Source organism: Gymnoscopelus braueri, assembly GCF_963280865.1.
Source record: "Gymnoscopelus braueri genome assembly, chromosome: 4".
Classification (NCBI taxonomy): domain Eukaryota; kingdom Metazoa; phylum Chordata; class Actinopteri; order Myctophiformes; family Myctophidae; genus Gymnoscopelus; species Gymnoscopelus braueri.
This window is the reverse complement of record NC_137605.1, coordinates 38,637,417-38,661,272: the sequence shown is the minus strand read 5'-3', so window position 1 is coordinate 38,661,272 and position 23,856 is coordinate 38,637,417. Positions and strand designations below refer to the sequence as shown.

At 41.0% G+C, this 23,856-nt stretch overlaps 1 protein-coding gene across 3 annotated transcripts in view; it reads right to left on the bottom strand.

Moving 5' to 3' along the window:
- Positions 1 to 23,856, bottom strand: part of triob (trio Rho guanine nucleotide exchange factor b) — a 171,119-nt gene that overhangs the window by 42,724 nt on the left and 104,539 nt on the right. For all 3 annotated transcript variants that reach the window (XM_080426596.1, XM_080426598.1, XM_080426597.1), the window contains 17 exons: positions 21,859 to 22,025; positions 18,217 to 18,336; positions 14,858 to 14,956; positions 13,505 to 13,597; positions 13,155 to 13,304; positions 11,807 to 11,921; positions 11,104 to 11,219; positions 9,720 to 9,842; positions 7,370 to 7,564; positions 5,647 to 5,762; positions 4,149 to 4,215; positions 2,991 to 3,100; positions 1,529 to 1,598; positions 1,213 to 1,302; positions 824 to 916; positions 461 to 572; positions 1 to 124 (listed from right to left, as the gene is read on the bottom strand). The exon at positions 1 to 124 is cut by the window's left edge and continues 67 nt beyond it. In XM_080426596.1, the coding sequence (XP_080282722.1) occupies positions 1 to 124; positions 461 to 572; positions 824 to 916; positions 1,213 to 1,302; positions 1,529 to 1,598; positions 2,991 to 3,100; positions 4,149 to 4,215; positions 5,647 to 5,762; positions 7,370 to 7,564; positions 9,720 to 9,842; positions 11,104 to 11,219; positions 11,807 to 11,921; positions 13,155 to 13,304; positions 13,505 to 13,597; positions 14,858 to 14,956; positions 18,217 to 18,336; positions 21,859 to 22,025 (1,960 nt within the window). The remainder of the gene's footprint in view (positions 125 to 460; positions 573 to 823; positions 917 to 1,212; positions 1,303 to 1,528; positions 1,599 to 2,990; positions 3,101 to 4,148; positions 4,216 to 5,646; positions 5,763 to 7,369; positions 7,565 to 9,719; positions 9,843 to 11,103; positions 11,220 to 11,806; positions 11,922 to 13,154; positions 13,305 to 13,504; positions 13,598 to 14,857; positions 14,957 to 18,216; positions 18,337 to 21,858; positions 22,026 to 23,856) is intronic.

Genomic DNA, 23,856 nt, shown 5'->3' with positions numbered 1-23,856 from the left:
AGTGACATCTCAAAGAGGAAGAGGTGCCGGTCGCGACCCTTACGGATCAGAGTCTTAGGATCCCACACCTGGAAGGACTCCTGCAGAATCAGCTCTCCCTGGGAGTCTATGTTCCCGTCAAAACCTGGGACGGTGTAACAGGATTAAACATTTAAAAGGGGTTAGGGTGTGATTACGCCTGATCTACACTTGTGCACCGGAAAAAGCAGATCTACAAGCTCACAACATGTCGCAGCGCGGACGCGTTGTGAGCTTGTAGAACAGCTATTCTTGGCTTTAGTTTTAGGGTTAAAAATGGCAACAAATTGTAAAAATGGCATTCATAAAAGTAATTGTAGTACCACAAGTGTGTGTGTGTGTGTGTGTGTGTGTGTGTGTGTGTGTGTGTGTGTGTGTGTGTGTGTGTGTGTGTGTGCGTGTGCGTGTGCGTGTGTGTGTGTGTAGCAGTAGGCCTACTCACCATCCAGCATGGAGAGGTGCATGGCATCGTTAGCTCTCTTAGGGACACTGAGCATTACTTCCAGACCATCCTTGATCTCACCTTTACCCTCCTCACAGCATGTCAACAGCTCCTGTCATTTAAAAAAACACACAAGCAAGCGCACAAACACACGTTTATTTATTTACAGCAGTCATACTTTTTCAATTTCAAGGACCGCTACACCTCTGACAGTGGTGTACACAGACCTGTAAAGACCCTTTTAGAACCACTTCAAAGAAACCTGAGGGTCCCTGAACCTCCTGTTTAAGATCCACTGATTTACAGTTTTACCAATTACCAATTTACACATTATTGATAAACAAATGTAAATGCATGACTTACTTTAAGAAGCAGCTGGTACTTGGTGATTCTCTGGACTGGTTTGATCAGATAGGAGGATATGGAGTTAGCGAGACGATGTCTCTGTTGGATCTCCTGCAAATACAAAATAAACATGAGATAATGCTTTCATATCGCACCCATCACAGTGTCATTCTAAAACATTTGGCGAAAATGAACAAATGAAAACCATTAGCTTATTTTTTGTTAGTTTTTTGTGTTATCAACCAAATAATTTGAACCGCAAATATTTCACACCACTCATGTATTTGATATATTTTAAACTCCAACATTCATTCTTTTAGATAATGACTTGAACTTGATGAAACTCAAACCCTGCATTATTTAAACTGTTAGGCATACTAATAACAGCAAAAAAACATGTCACTTACATCAAAGTATGGTCCAGCATGCTCCAAGATGATTTGGGTGGAGTCTGGCTTGTTCTTACAGTAGTTCACATACATCTGGAACTTATCCGCCTGAACAGAACAACATACAGTACAAGATCACCACAAGATCTACAAAAAGATTTTAATCGTACTATTTACTTTGGAGTTTTGGAGTATTGTATATCGGGCTAGATAAGAACATGCTGAAATATATATATATATATATTATATATATCAGTATCAATCATCAGTACAGTATAATACAGTATAAATGTACAATTTCAGTTTAAAAGATAGTGATCTGGAGTCCTCTTACCCAAGTGACAAAACAATGGCCCACATCTTCCGGCAACTGCTCATACTTCTCTAACTCCTTCAAGAAGATACTGCATGTGGACAGAAATACAGTATTTTATATTAAAAAAAAGTGTGAGGACATCTAAGTATATCCATCATTTCTGGGCCAATACATGCTGCCAAAATGCAGCGCAACATCAGAAAACCAATGTTTTTTCCTGTGACGTTTTGCAGCGGTGGTGACATTTGAGGTTTGGGGTCCACGGTCAACCATGTTTAAATTAATACATGATGGTGCAGAAGTGGTCATTTTAAAATACACTAACTGTGCAGATACACAACAAAAATGCAACCGAGTTGGACACTGAGCAGAGCTTAATGGACTGGTTCTCAAACGTTTTCCTTTAAAGGACCCCCAGTTTTATATGCATTAGGACACATTTGATATTTGATATTTGATAAGATTTTGTATCTCTAGGACCCCTATCTACACTGAAAAACTGTGTTAATTTAACTCCAAGAATATACAAATGGAACCAAATGGACCCATAAGTCAATTTGGTTCAATTTGTACACTCTTGGAATTACAGACCTGTATGGGTCCATTTGGCTCCTAACTATCAATCATTTGGCTGGGGACCCACTGGAACCCCCTCAAGGACCTCTCGGGGGGTCACTGGACCCCAAATTGAGAACCAGTGGCTTAAAGGGATATTTCACTTTAAAAAAAACGTTGGGTCATTTTATCGTCTACTCAGGCTTTTGTGAGCACCCCTGACCGTTTTTAAGTTGCCTGATTCAGTATTTAGATATTTGATTTTCATTTTATCAGACACGCCCCCTTCCTATACAAACCCATTATAACTTCAAACTCCATTTTTATCATTTTTATCACGTTAGATTCATCAAAAACACCCGTCCTTGTTTCTGCAGACTCACCCTGCCCTCCTAATACGCGAGGGGGCCGTGTTTTTTCGCTAACTTTTTTCATTTTTTTTAAAAAAAAAATTCCGAAAATGAAAAGAAAATTATACAATAAAAAAAAATGTATTAAAAAAATTAAAAAAGTAATCGAAAAAACATGGCCCCCTCGCGTATTAGGAGGGCAGGGTGAGTCTGCAGAACCAAGGACGGGTGTGTTAAAAATGGAGTTTGAAGTTATAATGGGTTTGTATAGGAAGGGGGCGTGTCTGATAAAATGAATATCAAATATCTAAATACTGAATCGAGCAACTTAAAAACTGTCTGGGGGGCTCACAAAAGCCTGAGTAGACGATAAAATGAGCCAAAGTTTTTTTGAAAGTGAAATATCCCTTTAATACAAATAGGGCCCTATTTTCGCCAGTGCCTTACCCATTATCCCTAAACTTCTTTGCCATTTTTTACTATTTTTTAAAACAGCCAATAGCCAATCTACAAGCTCACAACGTGTCGATGTAGATCGATCGGCTAGTTGAACCATAGTGAGGTTCTGTACTGACTTGTGGTGGAACTCGTAGAGGTCCTGCATGTTGCCGAAGATAATGTGTTCCTTGTTGACGATGCCCGGAGGGATCTCCTCCACCCCGCTGGTCATCTCCCACAAGTACGTCTAGAGAAATAAGCAACAACACATTTTTTTTAAATCAAGTATTTCGGAGCATTAGAGAAATGTTGGCAGTTGCTTTCTTTGCATAACCCCTTGAAACACACATATTGTACTGAGAGTGCAAAATGTACATACGGGTAAATTTACACACTCAGAGTTAAAGGTAGGGTAAGTGATTTGCAATTATTCAAATAATTGCAAAATGGGTCTATGTTCTGATAGTGCTCGTTACTATAGAGTGTCCTGTCCATATAAGGAGTCTCCATGTCTCTCCAGCTCTTTATAAAACAGAAAATGCATTTTCGTTTCAGTTTCAGTTTCATTTTCAATTTTATCCAATCAGGATAGAGAACTCAATCAGGATATAGATTAAACAAGTGAAATTGGTTTAAAAAAAAACAACAAAAAAAAACATGTGAAATTGGAAGTGATGACACTGAGAAATGAGCAGGCAAAATTAGAACTGGAACACTATAAAAATGAAGCTTAAAATGGGTACTTTCTCCTGATTGGCTGAGATTTTGACACCTACCAGAAAATGTATTTTCTGTTTTATAAAGAGCTGGAGAGACGGGGAGACTCCTGTTACTGAACAAACACTCTATAGCAATGATTACTATCAGAATATAGTGCTTTAACCTTTAAAAAAAATATTTTTTGTTTTAACCCAAAAATATCACTTACCCTACCTTTAAATAAACCCTCAGGATTTTGCCGTCTCAGTGCGACCTGATGATACCGCCATGTGATATAGTATAACACTTATGACACATCTCATGTCAGTAGTGAACTGAGCAATGAAAGTAAATGGGATTTGACACTAACACAACAAAATTATAACTTTGTTTGTTACTGTGAGATATATATTAACTCACAGATAGTCATAGACCAAATAAATGAGGCTCAATCACACGCCACCTCAAGCAGGGAAGAGAAGTAAAATGTATAGAATAGAAAACTTTCTGAGATATGGTTTCATTTCTCTCTGTAGTATTTACTACTGTCTATCCATATACTTTTACAGGTTTATGGGGTCTTGCATAATACTTACATCCATGCACTCTCGTAGGTCTCTGACGTAGGTCTTCTCTGTTTGAATGAGCTCAGCCATTATAAACCTGAAGAGAAACATTGAGAGAAGAGACAATTCTCCTTGAGTGGTCTTTATATATTAACCCATTTATACCTGAAGCCGATTCTAAAAACGCCTTCTAAATCCTGACCATAGACCGTAAAAATTTGTTCAGCGATTTCAAATCCGCCATCTTTCTATATCTGGTCCATAATGCTAACGGAAAATTAATGCTATTGGCAACTGCAGCAAGGGCGGGTCTTCACTCAGTAGAACCAGTAGAAACCCTGGATATCATGATGATTTAAAAAATACTTTTAACTAGCGATTGAAAACATAAATTGTTTATGAAAAGGTTTACTAAGGTAATAAAATCAAATGTAAAGTTGTCAGGCTGTGCAGTGTTGAACAACTTTTGACCTGAATATGAAACTATCAAATCACATGGAGTACAAAAACTTCAAACACAGACCCCAAGAGTAAAAAGAAGCTAGTCTTAAAGCCTGATCACATACAGTATATTTTTAACAGCCTCGTTATTCTACCCTCTAGCTGTTTCCAAATGATGGCTTTGAAGTTTAATATGGCATGAGCTCTGTATGGTATGATAGAAGTTAGAAGCATGCATGAATAATATGGTCCCCACTCCTTTGGGGTATTTGTCATGTATATTTGCACATACTGCCCTCAGCATTGAACCCTTCCTAGCTATTTAGGAACAGTGGGCTCTATGGGAGGCAGCATCCGGGTAGCAGTTAGGGGCAGTTGTGGAAAAAGTACTTGCATTTTATACTTTAGTAAAAGTATCAATACTGCAATATAGAAATACTCTGTTACAAGTAAAAGTTCGGAATCAAAAGAAATCTTGAGTAAAAGTACAAAAGTATTGGTATAAAAATGTAGTTAAAGTACTAAAAGTTTAAAGTAAATATAATATAAGATCTACAAGCTCACAATGCATTGTGAGCTTGTAGATCGGCTATTTTCAAATGGCCGAAATGTATATAGCGCTGAAGTGGTAAATGTATGTTTTGTAATAATCTAAAAAATCTACAAAGTAACTAGTAACTAAAGTTTTAAAATAATTGTGGTGGAGTAAAAGTATAATATTTGCCTCTGAGATGTAGAGTAGAAGTAAAAGTACAGAAAATTGGAAATACTAAAGTAAAAATACCTCAAAATTGTACTTAAGTACAGTACTTGAGTAAATGTACTTAGTTACATTACACTGTGCATAGGCTTATGAAACCAGCACCACTGTGTGTGGATGTTTAATGACATATCCTTCTGTTTAATTAACAATTATGTCTCAAGCTCCTAGATAGAGCTACACTGTACTTATGATGCTGGGTCTGGAACTATATATAGTATTTTATTTTCACCATATTTGCTCAGTTCCCAAGATTTTACAGACCTCGATATGACCGAATACAATTTCCATTCTTCTGCACGCTTGTGAGATCTGTGTTTCACTCACTCTTTCCGTCGCGCTGATTTCCTCTTCTCCTCATTGAGTTCATGAGCAGCATCTCTCAGCTTCACCTCTAAACCTGGAGCGCTGGGAGGGATGATGTCCAGTTGTAGCCCTTTACTCTGAAACATAACAAATAACAAATCAGGAAACGTGAGGGAACAATCAGACACAATGTTCAATTAACCCTTTAAGACCAGGAACGCATCTGTGCCATTATAAGATTTCTTTGGCTATTCAAAAATAGCAGCTCTACTGTACAAGCTCATAGTAGCGCGGCAATCGGTGCTTGTAGATCTGCTATTTTTGAAAAATCTCGAACATTTGTGCAAATATTTGAATATATATACCGGTATATATATATATATATATATATTTTTTTTTTAAGGGAAAAGTTTGGACTGAAATCTTTGCTTCCGGGGGGTCCCTGGAACAAAATATTTTGAGATGCGGGTCGGTGGCCAAAACATATCATTTTGCGGGTCCTTACTCCTTAACATGAAAAAGTTTGAACCACTGAACCAGTGGTTCAATGGTTCCACTCAGAACCACTCAGAAAACTGTTAATTAAATGTGTTCTTTGTAGAATCGGGTCCTCAGGTCTTAAAGGGTTAATATCTAAGCTTAAAAGATCTTACTGCCTTAATCCTACTATCTTACTGCAATCCTACTGTCCTATCCTATCCTACTATAATCCTACTATCCTATCCTACTATCCTACTATAATCCTACTATCCTATCCTACTATCCTACTATAATCCTACTATCCTATCCTACTATCCTACTATAATCCTACTATCCTATCCTACTATCCTACTATAATCCTACTATCCTATTCTACTATCCTACTATATCCTATTTTTGTGTTTTTCTCCTCTGTGGGTTGGTATTTTAAAATGTATTGAAAATGATTTGTAACTTTTCCCCATATTTAAAATGCTTATTAGCAATTTTCCATGGGCTTTGAAATCTGTAGTCATGTATGCAGATAGTTTGCCTGTGCACATCCCTCAGTATGGACTAGGTCTTCTTTAATCTTTAACCACTTAATCGTTGATCTCATGGGTCTATACTTGGTCCCTTCCTTTTTTCCCTAATATCAGCGAATCTCTTTGCTGATATTAGCCGATCTACAAGGCTACAACGCGTTGCAACGGGGCACCTTGTGAGCTTGTAGATCAGTTTTTTTCATTGAACGGGACACTAGGGTTTATTTGGTTAAATAATAGAAAAGTATATAACCATGTAAGATCTCATTGTGCTAGTTGGGAGAAACAATGACGAAAGATTGATATGTGGGACTTTTGACTCAACAGATTCTGAACTGTCATAATTACATATGATGAGATTTGACATAATAATGTCAAATGATAATTCCAAATACACCTAAATTCAAGTTATACATGTAGGTAAACAATGGGAAATGTCAACTTAACTGAAAGAAGCTATGGACAATACAGTACATTTGATGCTTCCTTTAAAATAAGATATTCCCTTTATTTCTTTAAATCTGTAGGGGCTTACAGTCCAGGCGTAGTGTTACTGAAGCCTGGTTATAAAATAAATAATGCATCAATCTCTCAGTGTCAACTCTCATCATATAGACTATAATCTAGCTACACATTGTCCAAAAGAGAGCAACAAATGCTTTTCTCTCTAAAAGACCAATCCCTCCAGTTAGGGGGAGGTGAGATTTGCCAGCTGAATCCCAGCGATCTGGAGTACTCACAGCCTTGTTGGAGTCGGAGGATATGCCCAGGGCTGTCTCCAGACAGGTGCGATACTTGTCCATGCGGACAGAAAAGTCCCGGTAGCGCTTGTCCACAGAGGACACCCATTTCTTTATCTCCAGGGCGTGGGCATGCCCCTTGTCACAAAACCCATCTGCCAACTGGATCAGCAACTTCACTCGCTCTTTGGTTTGCTGTCCACGGAGAGAAATAAAAGGACAGGGGAATGGATGGAGGGGAAGAGGGAGGGGTGGTGTGTGAGAAAGAGAGAGAGAGAGAGAGAGAGAGAGAGAGAGAGAGAGAGAGATAGAGATGGGATCGTTTTTGTTAGAGAGAAAGAACAGATGAGGAGCGATAGGTAGAGAGACAGGTTAAAGGGAGAGGTGGAGAGAGATGGAAGAAAAGAGAGGGAGAGAGAGGGATGGGTGTGTCATCTGATGAGTATAATGGCTGGTACAGCTACACAATAATGGTGACACAGCAAACAGACAGACAGGGACAATACACTGCCCTGGGAATGGGCCTCACAGAAGAGAACAGGGGTATGCAAGCGCACGCATAAACACACAGACATACTGACATGGACACAAACAACACAACAAGCATAGCATCTGGCACAAATACATATCTAGCTGACCCGTTTTCCAATTCTGAATACATTTAAAATGTTCATGTGATTTCTGGCTAGTTTTTTAAACCACTTGAACCCTCATTACTTAGTGAACTTGACCAGGGTGGGTCGGCTCTATACTTGGTCCGCTCTTTTTTCCTCCTGACACCAAATCTCTTCCTTGAAAATAGCCGATCTACAAGCTCACAATGCGTCGATGGATTGGGAACTTGTGGATCAGCAATTTGTTGTTGAATGTTCCCTCCAGAATAAGGATTTTAGGGTTCTAAAAATATAAATGTGCTATCATACATTTTTTGCAGGAACAGGAAGAAAATAAACTGCAAGTTAAGGTAAAACGTAGTTTGCGGAACTTTTCCTAAGAAGTGAAAAACAGATAAACAAACATGCTGCCTGGTTCAAATGTACATGTGTGGTATATCCAGGACTAAAAGTAGTTATTACACATGAGAATATTACTACCAGGTTATTTTGTTATAACACATTGGTTTAATAATAAGCAACTAGGTTAAAGAAATTGATGTCTCACTCAAAGTCCACTGTGCCAGCAAAAAGTGACTGAGTTTGCCTAACAAAAGACTAATCAGTTCTCACAAAGGTGTGATGAGTACATCACCTGATGAAGCTTCAAAGACTGAAATACTTTGATAAAGAAAACAGATGGTGGTCACCAATGTAAATAGCATACTGATTTCTAGGCGAGCAAGATAGTTGCTGGAAGCCAAAAAAGCAAGTTTGTAAGGAAATAGATAAGATAAGTAAGATAAAATAGAGTTGAGTTGTAGTATCTTTCCCTGACTGTGAAAAACCAAAGGTCACCAAGCTTAAGCATTTAGTTAATGTAAATTAGCTAATGTAAATTAGTCTAATCATTAGGTTACAACTTTTTCTAAAGTAGACTTAGGATGAGAAATAGTAAAATGTAAGATCCTTTAAAAAACTGTAAAATAGGTAAATAAGACTTTAGGTGGAAATATAATAGTATCTTGGGTTAAATATGATCACTCATTGAGTTTGTTTAGAGTTACAGAGAATGGTCAAATGTTTAACTGGATGAAGAAACATGACTTCTAATATTAAATAATATCATTTGGTTTACCCTTCAAAAAAGTATTTATAGGAATTAGGTGAATAAAACTTTGGTGATAAATAGTCATGAAAATTTAATTGGATATCATGCATAAAGTCTATTTTTAGTGTAATCATTTTAATTCTGTTTTATTTTATTATTCTGGGTTAACATAACATATTTTATGCTGTTTGGACATTTCTTGAAGTACATGAATTGTGGAGTAATGATTGAATTATGAGTTTCTATTTTTAAAGTCATACCTTTGCAAAATAACTGTTGTAAGGATATTGTTTTGAAAGTTTTGTGCTAATTCATTTCTTTGAAAAAACCCGCTGATGTGAGAGGTGGAGTCAGATGCAGTTTACCTGACAAAGTTATTGGCTGGTGAGAAAGTAAAGGCGTGTCGAAGTCCATTGTTAAAGAAACGGAGGTATACCCTACTGTTCTGTATAAAAGATGTGATTGCTGTGATGTAATTTGCACTATTCTTATTTGACCCTGAATGGTTTTGCCTCTGTGACAATAAAGATATTGTTATAAACCCACTTCTGCAACCGGAGCTTTGTTCATCATTATAATACTCAGGAGATAATACCTGTTTTCGTTGGATAAACTTGGATCAGTTACCACACATGCATACACACACCTTGGCTGTAATCTGGAAGTCTTCGTGTTCTTTGAGAAGCTCTTGTGTGTGGTGTATACTGGAACCAGTGGAGGTGTGAGTGGACAGGTAGAACTCTCCAGTGTCATGGATCCATTCCAGGGCCTAAAGTGAGGACAGTGTCAAGTAAGTAGACCTCATAGAAATAAATGTGTAAAGAACATATATATGTACATTCATAACAACGCTGTGCTTCCGTGTCAATATCATAAAGTATGAAGATGTTTTGGTTACATGGTATCCATAGCGATAAGAAATAAGCAGATGCCTCTGAGAAGTAGGTAGCTGTGAACACTGAACACAGAAGTAGGGCACTTGTTATGACCGATCTATTCTTTTATCGTTAGCTACTGTATGGTAGACGCTTTAAGTTACTAGTTCTCACCATTGCTCAATTGGAAATCTACATGGCTCTACAGTATAGTTTTAATTCTTCCGTTATGCATTTGTTCTACTTTCTAACTGGGCCACCAGGACAGTGGCTTTATTGGCCGCACATGACCCATTTGGACCAGTGAGGCACAGATGAGAGGACTCGACCAGGAAGAGTTTGGATCCTGGGGGTAAAAACCTTATTAGCCATGGCCTAAAAACTGCCAGTTTTCTTAACCGTCACATTCCAGTGTTGGCTGCGTTACTACCCCAACGCCACCAGGGGGAGCAAAATGACTGTCATTTTCAATGCAAGTTTCAGAGTTTGCCCAGGCTGAGCTACAGACGCCTTTCTTCAGCCCCTTCTGTAGGACTAAAGAAAAGAAGCTGGACTGAAAATGCAGCAGTAATAACATTTGAACATGTTATGTTTGTACTAAATACAACATTCGAAAAGTGAAAAGCAACGGTTTCCTTGCAAAGGCCCATCAAGTAGGTGGACGAGGCACCATGAAAACTGAAATTCCCAAAATCTCTCTATGGAGTTACTTTAGCCAGAATTTCAGTGCTGGCCAGAGCATATTTGTCCTTAACTCAGTAATAAAATATCAAACCTTCTGTGTGATACATGTGATATTATGTGAGAGTCATGTGCTGTGACCAAGAATCCCATAACTTGTATTTTGAAAACCTCCTTTACACTGCATCATACACAGACACATAAAAAGTAGTAGTGCAGAGAAAACATTTTCAGTAATTGAAATATGGACAAATAATCGGAATGAAAATGTTTAAAGATTAGATTTCTTGCTACTCACTGTGCTGTGCCGTGCACATAGAAATCCATGCATGTACAGTGTACATGCATGGATTTCTATGTGCACGGCACATCACACTACAGTACACACACACACACACACACACACACACACACACACACATGAACACGAACACGAACACGCACACAAACACATTAACACGCACAGTGACCCACCTGTTTGGCGCTGCGTTCAAACACCACGTACTGTTGACATTGGTCGAGTCTCCTCTTCCTCATGGTCCAGAAGTGGAGCACTCTGTTCTCTCTCTGGAGCAACTCATTCAAGATGTCTGACGAAACAATGCAGGCAAACACAGGACGTCATTCATCCAACCATGAAGTTTCACAGAAGCATATCAAAACACGGATGAAGAGCACTTATTCATTCTCGTGCCTGAGTCTGAAAGGGCCCCCTGTTCACATATAGTGTAGCTGGAGTTTAATGGTGATGCTTCATTATGCTGCTAGGAGGAAACATGAGCACACAGTAAGAGGAGCAGCCGAGTGTTAAAGGCAATGTAAGTGATATTTTTTGGTTAAAACAAGAAAGGTTTTGTGGAAAAGTTATAGCTCTATAATCTATGTTCAGATAGTAAGCGTGTGTGTTCGGTAACAGGGCCTCTCCGTCTCTCCAGCTCTTTAATAAACAGAAAGTACATTTTCAGGTGGGTTGTCAATTTCATCAGACCAGACTATAGAGCTATTTAACGCTTATTTGGACAAAATCATATCACTTACTGAACCTTTAATTTAACTCAGAGAGTGTGCAAGTGGAACCAAATAGACCCGTTAACTTAACACCCAGGATTTGACAGTGGACTGTGTGGTGAAGACTCTGCTCACATAGAAAGAAAAACTTTGTGGATCCACTACTTACTCTTGACCTGAGTCTCAGGAGCCTTGACATGGGCCAGCATGCCCGGCATGTTGACGCTGTTTCTGTGCAGGTACTTCAGGAAGACGTCAGCGTTACGCCTGGCTAACGTACAGGCCTGTCCATGGAAAGCATTGATAACAAGATTACTTCTATACATAAAGTTCATTAAAAACATGATATATTATACAGTGTGTGTGTGTGTGTGTGTGTGTGTGTGTGTGTGTGTGTGTGTGTGTGTGTGTGTGTGTGTGTGTGTGTGTGTGTGTGTGTGTGTGTGTGTGTGTGTGCGTGTCTGTATAGTATACAACATACTGTACACATGCCTAAGGTTGGTGCATTACGCTTATTACACTGAATAAAGACAGTGAACATTTACAAATTATTTACACAATTTTCTCAGATAAGCATTTTAAACAGAAGATACTGTAGAAACTGGAATGTAATGAACACTATAAAGTACAGGCTGAAAACATTGGTAGATACAAAAAATAGTAGGGGTGTAACAATACAAGTATTCATATTGAACCGTCCAGTACGAGGCTTTCTGTTCGGCACGCACTATACGAACAGAACAATATGCTCTTTTTGATCAACTTTGAACAATGTGCTCTGCGCTTAAGGCAGTCCATATGACGTCACATCAGGCAAGTTGCAGCATGCTGTCTGCCCCTCCCACCTACCCCCAAAAATAAACCCAGCTCCAGTCACAGGGACAAGCAGAGAGGCCCGCTACGCTAATGATAGAGAGACCAGAAACAGAACATCAGCAGGTGTGGCGTTCCCTGTGAATTATGAGGGCATTATTGGCAAGAAAGTGGCTGAGAAAAAGACAAGGGTATGTCGAGCATGAGCGGTTTACTGTAACATCAGTCGACATTACCCCAGTGAGTCAAACAACGAGCGAGATACGCGCTGCAAACCATCCCCGCGGCATTTTGGCACCCATACCCACCTGATTCAAACAGGGCAAAAATAAATCACCACGGTGATTGGTATATTTATTGCCACGGATATGTATCGCAAAATGCAGGCTTTACGAATCTTCTTAATGTAATTGAGCCCTGTTACACTGCATCTTCACAAGCCCGTCAAAAACTTAATTGTTTGTATTTTGTTTTATAACTAATTTAATTTGTAATATGGAGCTGTTTTAGTTTTATACGGTATGGTGCTAAGAAGACACCCCAGCAGATGGGTCAGTAATAGCTCCGTCGCTGTTCAAAGTAAAAAAGATCATACTTAATGTTTATGTCTCTTATATAGAAAATATACTGAACACCTCTGTATCGTATCGTGCCATGATTTCTGTTAACCGTTACACCCCCTAATGAATAGACTGCTTGTTGACCTTGAGGAAGGCTTCTTTCTGCTCCAGGTGCTTGCTGATCATGGGAATGACGTGGTCCGTCTCGCTGTTGGGGCCCAGTTTATCAGCCCCGCCACACCAGTCCTCCTCCCTCTTGTACTCCTGCTCCAGGCTTTCCAACACACTGCACACCTGCAACACATATACACATTAACTATGCTCAGTGTTCACCTGAAAGCGTACAAATGGAACCAAATGGATCCTTAGTTACACATTTGTAACTCTGAAAGTGTACTTAATGGAACCATTACAGGGCACTTACAGGTTCCGGTTCCATTTGTACACTCTCGGAGTTAAATGAACAGGTGTGTAGGTACAGCACACGTTCATACCTGTTCAGAGGTCTTGTAGAATGCCACCGACGCGTTGACTAGCTTTAGTCTGTCTTCCATCTTCAGCATCAGTTGCTGCCAGTGGTCTGCCACCTACAGTCCAAACACAGACACAACAGTTTATTCGCTGAAATCAAATAAATCGTTTCACAAAACCTTACTCCACTAAGCATATTATTTTCCTGTCTGTGTGTTAGTCTGTCCACGGCTAATATTGCAAACTACTACACTGATCAGAGTAATTGATGTACTTGTATGTTTCTTGTTTATACTGCCAGCAGGCCAAGGAGCTCAACCCCTGAATATTTTTCACATTTGGTCACGGACACACTCACACGTTATTTTTGTGAATTCATAATCTCAGAGCAACCGTCCCTCCAGGCTATGGGATTATGTGTCTGCAAGGCTATGGAGTGCAGCTAGACAATTGGGTGCAAGCTGTCCATCCTGTGTATCGGATCTGCTACTAGCTGTGGCTCATTTCAAATGTTATGTAACCTCTGTTCCTACAGTGACAAGTTGACATACATTAGTCAGCTATGACTGACCACACAATCCATACGATGCATGTGCAAACAGAGAGAGACGCAGAGAGAGAGAGAGAGAGAGAGAGGGGGGGGGGGAGACAGATGGATAGACAACACACCTGTTTGAGCACATGCGTGCACGCACACCGGACACAGATAGAGAGAGTCACACACACACACACACACACACACACACACACACACAGAGACCGAGATGCTCACGCATGGGAGAACGACGCCATTCAGTTAAAGCAAACATGTGATTAACACCAACATCTATCTATAAATTCTCTGATTCTGCATCTCTTTGTGTGTGTCTGCCTGTGTGTCTGTCTCGGGCATAACTCGGGCACCGTCCAACCGTTTGACCTCAAACTTGGCGTGTGTGACTCAGATGACCCGAGGGTGTGCAGTGCAGAGTGCGCAATTGCCAACTGGCATCGTTCCCAACTTGCATCGCTCCCGAGTAGGCTGGTGCCTGTTTCTAACTGTGGTAACAGGTTCCGCACAGCTGGGTACAGCGAGTGCAGGTATAACGGGTATTGCATAACCGGGTGGGCATGCATTCCCACCTGGCATCGTTCCCGATTTACTTGTGTAGTCCCCGAGTAGGCTGGCGTCAGAAGGTCACCGGTCTAGTACTGCTAAATGTGACAACATACCGTACTCACCTATGATGGGCACACAGGCAAGACAGAAGTATAGACAGGCAGATTGACGTTACTGCGTCAGACAGAGTAAGCATCGCTTGCCTGCCGCTGGAGTTTCGCACTCCGCTGAGTGCACTCTTTTTTTTGCACAGTATACAGTGTATGAGGGGATGTACCTTCTCCGCACAGTCTCTGATCATGTCCATGTCATAGTGGTTAGCCTGGAGTAATGCCTCAGCCTTCTGTTGAACCTGCAGAGCGCTCTGATGGGTCTTCTACGGATGGAGAGAAAATAAACATCATTTACGACCATCTCTGACAGGAGGAGAGATGATTTTTGAAGCAGTTAGCCAGAATCAAGGCGGTTTTCTATTGAGCCTGCAAAGCACTGTAGTGATTCATCAGCACAGTTACAGTAATGTTCCCATCAGATCTTTTTCCAAAATACCAACCTCCATAATAGTCTTTGATGATGATTCACTTAAGTTTTATAGAGTTGAACTGAACTCTTATTAGACCCAACATACGAGTTACAAGCTATTTGTGTAAAAGCAGTGATACACAGTAAAATCCTAGTAATAAAGGAGTACTTCACCCAAAAAATGACTTAATTTCTATAAATTGCACACCCCATGAAGCCTTGAATTCATGGAGATCTTTTTTGTTTTTCTCGCATTCCTGAGCCAATAATTTGATGACGGGTCATCGGTCAATACGAGACTCAGTAGGAGACTCTTTGAGTAGGAGACTCTTTGAATCTCCTTCCGGAGGCTCTGCTGGTCATCAAATTATTGGCTCAGGAATGCGACAAAAACAAAAACAAATCTCCATTTTGGCCCATTTGAGTCCGGTTTTACACTCAGAATTGAGGATTTTACTGCGTGCGTATGTAAAAGGAGATGATCGGTGGAAGAAATGGGGGAGGACAAGGAGGCAAACGAAGTGAGAGAGGGATGAGAAGAAGAATTGACAGTGGAGAGGAAGGCACATCGCAATACAAATCATTATCATTCCTCAGTTCTCAAAGGGTTAAGCAATTTGTTCAATTTATTTTCTTTTCTGTAAAAAAAAAAGTTTTTCATAAAAGACCATTTAAAAAATATGACTAATCTTGAGATGTTAGAAATGGGGATTCACCAGAACAAACCCATGACCCATTTTGGGTCCCACCCGAGCGCTCTGAAAGCACTGTTATGAGGTTGAACAGTATAGCTAAATACCAGAGCTTTATTGCAATCTTTCAGACAGGAAATATGTATTAAAATTCCAGCATCACATAAAATATGGATGATGAAGTTAAAGTAATAACCATAAACAGATCTTGTCTGCTCTTTGGGGATGGATTTGTGTGTGTGTGTGTGTGTGTGTGTGTGTGTGTGTGTGTGCGTGCGTGTGTGTGTGCGTGTGTGTGTGTGTGTGTGTGCGTGTGTGTGTGCGTGTGTGCGTGTGTGTGTGTGTGTGTGTGTGTGTGTGTGTGTGTGTGTGCGTGTGTGTGTGTGTGTGTGTGTGTGTGTGTGTGTGTGCGCGTGTGGGTTTCAGCCCTGTGGAAGTAGGTCAGGTACAGGCCTGCATTACAATGAGCCAGGCTCAGGAGCGTTCAAAGAAAATGTACCCTGCATAATCAGTGATAAAATAAGAGAGAGAGAGAGAGAGGGGGGGGACATAGAGAGAGAGAGAGAGAGAGAGAGAGAGAGAGAGAGAGAGAGAGAGAGAGAGAGAGAGAGAGAGAGAGAGAGAGAGAGCAATGTACTGTAACTGTATGACTTCTGATGAGGAGGGTAAAAGGTACAAACTTCCGACATGAACCAGCATTTTTAAAGAGTTTCAGATGGGAGCATGGTGAAGGATGAAGGGGGACAGTGGAGGTGGCAGGGAGCAAAGGGAGGCTGAGGAGATGAGAAGGAAGGAAGGGACACAAAAGTGTAGATAAAAAATGATGAGGGTGAGGAAGGAGCAGGAAAATGAACGGACACAGATGAATGAGTCAGATGAGGAGAGGAGTGTAGGTACTTAAATATGTCTGACTTAGATTTGTGGGGGGGGGGGCATGGTGATGTCTCTGTGAGCGAAGATGCATCCATGTAGAGTAAAACCCCCTTTATCTGATACACTCTCATCAGAACTTATTGGTTAACAAAACCTGGTAATCTTTCTTAAAAACAAATGCTTAAATGCTCTTGAAAAAAAAGGTGCTTGAATGGCAAAAATGATCTTCACATATTTTACCAGCTAAAAGAGGTTAAGAAATGTGAAGCAAATGTGCGTTGAAAACGTAAAGGCTCTCCGATGAACACAGTAGCTTCAGGTTAAGAATCAGATACAATAAGATGAGACGATACGTTATTTTAATGGATTATTCTAAATACAATTAGATTCCTCCTTATGATCTGTGATATTTATTGCAGTGATTGTGCTGAACTGCAATAGCCTGGGATCGATACCCTTTTCAGGTTTCTGATCCGGTCGGATCGGAAATAACTTAACGTCATCATTGGCCGGAACCAACGACTGGAACGTGCATCCACCATGCATCGCCAAAATGATTCCCCTAGTTTAAAACTTGTTTCGTTTGGTATATCGTTTTGTTTCTTTTGGTATATCCATTTTCTATTCTAACTCGTAGCGCGACTAGCGAGACTAAACAAATTGATTCGCATTATGTGGGGAACAAAAACAATGCGACGCCAACCAGAACCAACCACCGGACATACGATTATTCTTTCCCTTTTTTCTAAACCGGATCACACGGCTAGTTTTAGAACGAATACCCAGGCTTTCCTCCGAGGTGGAAAGTCTGGTGACGCGAGGTTAGAACTGCAATAAGTCAAGCTGGACTTTTAATTACAGTATAAACTAGAAAAGGGTGCTCCTCGGAGCACAGGTCTGGGTAGGCCGGGTTGCCTACCCCGGGGCGGGCCCGCACACTTTGGTAATAGCCACTTGGAATGGGATCTGAAAAATCAAACACATCTTGATCACATGACCCCAGAGATAATGAGTACCCATTTGTGTGAGGTTTTGGACAAAATTAGTAGTAGCAAAAACTGTGTTTTGAAGAGAACGCAGAGAATGAAATCTGGCACAAATCGGGCATATAACTTGCGTCATGATCCAAGGAATCCAGGGAAAAAAACATGTTGATTGTACAACCTACGTTAAAGAGTTATTATGCCAAAACGTGAAGGGGCTGTTGTAGCGCCACCATGAGGAGGTTTGAAAAATATGGGATGGAGGCTCTTCCTTGGCCTAGTGCGAATGTGTGTGCAAAGTTTCCCAGCCATCGGGCGCTGCGTTCATGATGTGTGGCATTTTGTGCAAAACGGCCACCCCCACAAACTTGAATACCGATTCGGCCTGGTGGAGACAACTAAGTAAAAATATTTGTTTAGTTGCTGACTACTGAATTCTAAATAGGCTTCTAATGCTGTCTCACAGTGATTAAATGGGTCATCCCTTGTAGGATGAAGCAACAAAACACAGAGGAACAGTTCTCCAAAGACAAAAAGAGAGCGGCATAAAATAAACCCATATTTACCTCTATAGCGTGTTGGAACTGCTCATGTTCCTTCTGGAGCTGTTCAGCCTCCTGTAAAGAGCTGGCTGTAATCAGACCTGCATTCAGCATGGACTCCCCATTCCGAATCCAACCAAGCACCTGGAGCGACACACAAACACACACACACACACACACACACACGCACACGCACACACAGACACACACACACACACAGATTAAATGGAGTGTTATTATTAAGGTTTAAATAGTACAAATGCCCGGTGTTAATTTATCCATTTGTAACTCATGGGTTAAATTTACACTCAGTATTTGACAGTGTAGCGTCTGTGTAAACATTGGTTTATGTAAAGTACTGTAAGTAAGACATCCCACCCACATGGCTAAAACGCACTAACATAGACACTCAAACAAGATTGACACAGAAACAATAGCTGCTTCATTCACGCACACATGGATTATGACCCCACCCCACCCACAAACTCTCTCTCTCTCTCTCTCTAATGCTCTCATATCCCCAATCCATCCCGTTCCAACTCCAACATCAAGGACCATCAGAGGTAATCCTTTGGTTCAGTGAGAGGTCATGTCACTGTGTCACGCGTCTCTTGAGACAGCCTCACCTCATTATGTGTTTTTCTGTCTTTCAGAAAGAAAGACAGAAGAAAACTTCTGCAGTCATTGACTTGCAGTACATTTATTCCATATTGCCTTAATCTTATCCATAACTGATGCAACCCTGAACCTTACCCGTATTGCTAAAAGATGTCTAACCCTAACTATATATGTGATACTACAGTCAAATCAATCATTGGGGACACCAATGACATACCATCCCCAATCAACTGGTCCAATTGTCCAAAATGTGTCCTAAAACGTGTCAGGAACATGAACGTGCAAGCGCGCACGCACGCACCCACACACCCACACAACTCCTACTAATCTACAAAGACTTTTCCCACATACTTCTGTACCTGCAGCTTCAGCCGCAGGCTAAATTCCACACAACCTGCCCTCTTTAACAGCATCTCTCACTCTCCCTGAGGATGACTCAGAAAGCACGCCTGCTTTGTGTGTGTGTGTGTGTGTGTGTGTGTGTGTGTGTGTGTGTGTGTGTGTGTGTGTGTGTGTGTGTGTGTGTGTGTGTGTGTGTGTGTGTGTGTGTGTGTGTGTGTGTCTGACAGAGTGCTCTGGGAATGAAGTGATGATGTCTCTAACACCAGCTTTTCAGCTCCTTCCCACATGGACCCATGTTTCCGTTTGCACTTGCAATGCAGCTAGTTGGCCCCTCAGGAGTATGTAGAGTTGACAACTACTGAAACACTGTGCTTCTGTACACAGGGCTGCATCACTCTCACACAAATTCCTGCCACAGCGTTAACATGTGCTTGCGCATGCACACACACACACACACACACACACACACACACACACACACACACACACACACACACACACACACACACACACACACACACACACACACACACACACACACACACACACACACACACACACGCCCCACTTGCGTTATTATATTCAGGACAGTATGCACAATGTGTAGAATATTAAGTCCATTAACTGCGTTATGATTAACCTCCCTGACCTGAATCTTATTCCTAATCTAATCTCAACTCAAAATTCATATTAATCCCACCACTAATCCCATTTGACTATATAACATTGACAAAACATATATGACGTGTAACTCCGAAACTTGGGCAAGGTTTCAGCCCGATCAGAGCACCATTGACTTCCATTACAGAATTGAGTATAAAACTTTTTTTTTAAAGTATTTGGCCTGCTAGCAGTGTGCACAAGAAATGTGGCACTGATCATACGGCGGTTTGCGAGTTTAACTCCGGACGCACAGACACCGACCTTATCATAGACAGCTAGACTCCTGCAGAGCCATGCCGTAAAAAAAAGAAACTGTAAGAATTTAAGTGCAAAAGTGCTAAGTGCTAAAGTGCTAGGGTATTTATTGCACGTTGCTCTATTGCACCAAGATTTAGGATCAGAGTTCAGCAGCTTTAATGGAGGCTGGAACAAACGATAGCTTCAAGCGGTTTGATTTGCACTTTGGCACAGGGAGTCTTCTTCCTGAGGGCAGAGGCTCATGTTCTTCAGAGAAGAGGTGATGTTGCTAAATAAATGAAAGGCATAATAAATACATGGTCAAAGATTGAAATCCTTGTAGGATTGCTCTACTTTCACGGAGGTCAGTACGGAAGGGTGAGATGGCGATGCGAGAAACTGGGTGAAAGTGTAATATAGAGGGCAGATTTCTGAAATGTGAAGGTCCACTTGTATACACACCTCAGTACTGCACAGGACTTTGAAGAATGAACATTTCATATCAAAGGGTTAATGGAGAATAAATTGTGATGTAGGCAGGGATAAATATCAGAGCATATTCCAACGTCTTACTCTAAACTAAATGCAACCATCTGTCAAGTGTATCTGTCAATTCATTAACAATAGCAAGGACTGCACCCTTTGACGAGAACGCATTATAATCCACTAAGTACTTGCAGATGAAAAGGACATACGTACATTACAAAATCCTGACTCAATTTAACTCTGACCCTTATGGGTTCGTTTTTACACTTGCGGAGATAAATTAACAGTCAGGAATTGCTGTGTAGCCGCTGTGTTATTGCCTATCAGTGGGTAAATGAGCTGTGTTAAAAACCGTAATGACGACAGCCCTGATGTCAGTGTATCATCTGTTCTATTCTCTCCACATCCCTTCACTCAATCTCCCCAACTCTACTGTTCTTTCTTCTTGTCTCTTACTATTCCTTTATCTAATTTCTCTGTTTCGGGGTGACCCGATAGCTGAAGGATTAGGGTGCACACCACATAGGCACAATGCTCTGATCAGTGAGTCCCTGGTTCCATTGGCCCTGGCCAGTCGGACCAATAATTTGTTGAATGTCATCCCCCTACTGTCTCTCTCCACTGTGCGGTCAATAAAGGCAAAACAAAATGACACAAAAGAAAAATAACTCTCTATTCCCACCATGTTACTCCATCCCTCTCTTAGGGCTGGGCGATAGGGACACAATCAAATATCACTATATATTTAACCAAATACCTCAATATCGCAATGCTAATCCTTTTTTTCCCCTTAACATTTTCTGAAATAGCCAATCTACAAGCTTACAATGCAACACGTTGTGAAGATTTGTGTATGAGAGGTTCAATCTGTGCACTGTGTCTGTGTGTTTGCTAATCTCGCAAACCGATCAGTGCCCAACTATGTATGCTTACTGCCAGTAGGCCAACTTATTTCCTCCATCTAATTTCTTTTCACATTATATTTTCTGAAATATATAGAGTAACTCTAATTCTATAATGGAAGTCAAGGAGCTCAGACCGGGCTGAAACGTGCCCAAATTTTGAGTCATACATCACAGTTACTGTACATCACAGACGTACGGTATAGTAGAGACAGGCTGGCTTTATGAAGTCTGAGATCCACACTGGAGCCACACTGATCCCATGTGGATCCCGAGATCCACATGATTTGATTTCTTTTATTCAGAAGTGAAGAATGCCTGGCTCTTGTTTTTAATCCCTCTGCAAACATCCCTATAGCGGCCACCGGGTTAGATATTTGTAATGGTTGTGTGGGTTGTTGTGTACTGTCTCCTGTACCTGTTTGACCTCAGCCTGCAGATGTCTCAGTTGGACACACTGCTCCAGGTGTCTCCTGTGCTGATCTGCGGCCAGGTCCAACTCCTGCTGCTTCTCGTGGAGGAACTCCAACAGGTCCTGGACACGTGTGGCCATGTCCACATCTCTGTCACAAAGCAGCTCCACACCTGCACACGGAGACAGACAGGCATGGAGTGGTTAAAAAACTGCGATGCAATTTTAACCACTTAAGACCTAGTGTATATTGTCGCTGTTGGGTGGACAGACACCCTGCATGTCCTAAACGTTTCTTTTTTTATTATTATTAAAAAAAAAGGAAAATAGTGAAAATAGCTGCATTAATTGACAACAAAAAAAACATTGAAAGTTGAAATATGGAGATTACAAGGTTTTTGCCCGACAGCAAGGATTTACTTTGTTATATAACAAACTCACAATGCGTTGTGAGCTTGTGAGCTATTTTCACAATTCTTGACTATTTCTGACCATGTTCACCTATAATAATAATGCCCAAATTATGGATGGCACGGTTAAAGTGGTTAATAACCCCCAAGAAAAAAGAAACCTGACATATGCATATCTGTGGTGAAGCAGGAATACTAAATAACATCTGTAATAATATCTGTGGGGGATATTCGGAAAATATCTCTGTACTTACATTTTGCTCTGACGTTCCGTAGAAGCATTTTGTAATTGTATTTGATTTTTTTTGGAAATTGCGATGCTAACTGCAATGGTGACCCTGGTAGATAGCCCGTAAGGCAAGCTACTGAGCCCTCTCTATCACAAAACTAGCCATGTGGCTAACGGTTAGCCCTAACGTTGCAGCTTGTAGCCTTGTAACTGAGCTACAATAATATCAAATAGATGTGTAACTCTGTAGCTTTGCAGCAGTCTGTTTCTCTTCTGAGCTTTGGAGAGAAAAAAGAGGTGTGGTGTTGGTAATGTAAAAAAAAACAACATGTATTTCTCCATCTCTTGTGCATGCAGGCGCGTGTGTCTGTGTGTGTGTTTAGCTCAGCTGGGGCTTTAACCAGCCAGTGAACATGGAGTGCTATGGATTAAGTTGTGAAATCTGTTTATCTGGCAAAGCAGGGATGCTATTCTGATCTCCTGTCTCTCTCTCTCACGCACATGATGCTTGCACAGCGCACATGCCCATGCACACACACACACACGCACACACACACACACGCACACTCGCACACACACACACACACACACACACACACACACACACACACACACACACACACACACACACACACACACACACACACACACACACACACACACACACACACACACACACATTCTCTCCCACATCCGGTGACCTACGACACTTAAAGTTTTACAAAAAGGTGGAAGTGAAAAGATGAAATTCAACTTTGCAGATTATTAGATATTTTTGCTATGGATTGTGAGGTCAATCTGCCCCATTTTTGGGTGGTAAAAACAAAATCTGGTTCTGTCATCAATCTTCACCTCCTCTCCTCTCCTCTCCTCTCCTCTCCTCTCCTCTCCTCTCCTCTCCTCTCTCCCCTCCCCTCCCCTCCCCTCCCCTCCCCTCCTCTCCTCTCCACCTGTCCACATCTAACCTTCCTCCTCAAACCATATACGTATTTATCATTAATGCGGAGTCTTATCGACCCAACCTTGCCTATGGCCTGCAGTAATAAATACATTCATACTGAATGACATGTTTTATCATAAAGCAGCATCTCTTCATCCTCTTATCTCTTCATCCTGTCCCTCTTACTGACTGGAGCGTGTGTGTGTGTGTGTGTGTGTGTGTGTGTGTGTGTGTGTGTGTGTGTGTGTGTGTGTGTGTGTGTGTGTGTGTGTGTGTGTGTGTGTGTGGGTGTGTTTATTACTTGTGTGTCCGTGTCTACATGTACTTGTATTCACCTGATAACTTAATTTGATAATGACTTGTTTTAGTTCTACTGGACCTCTTCTCCACTAGTTCCTCCCTAACATTTTAGTCTAGTTTTTATT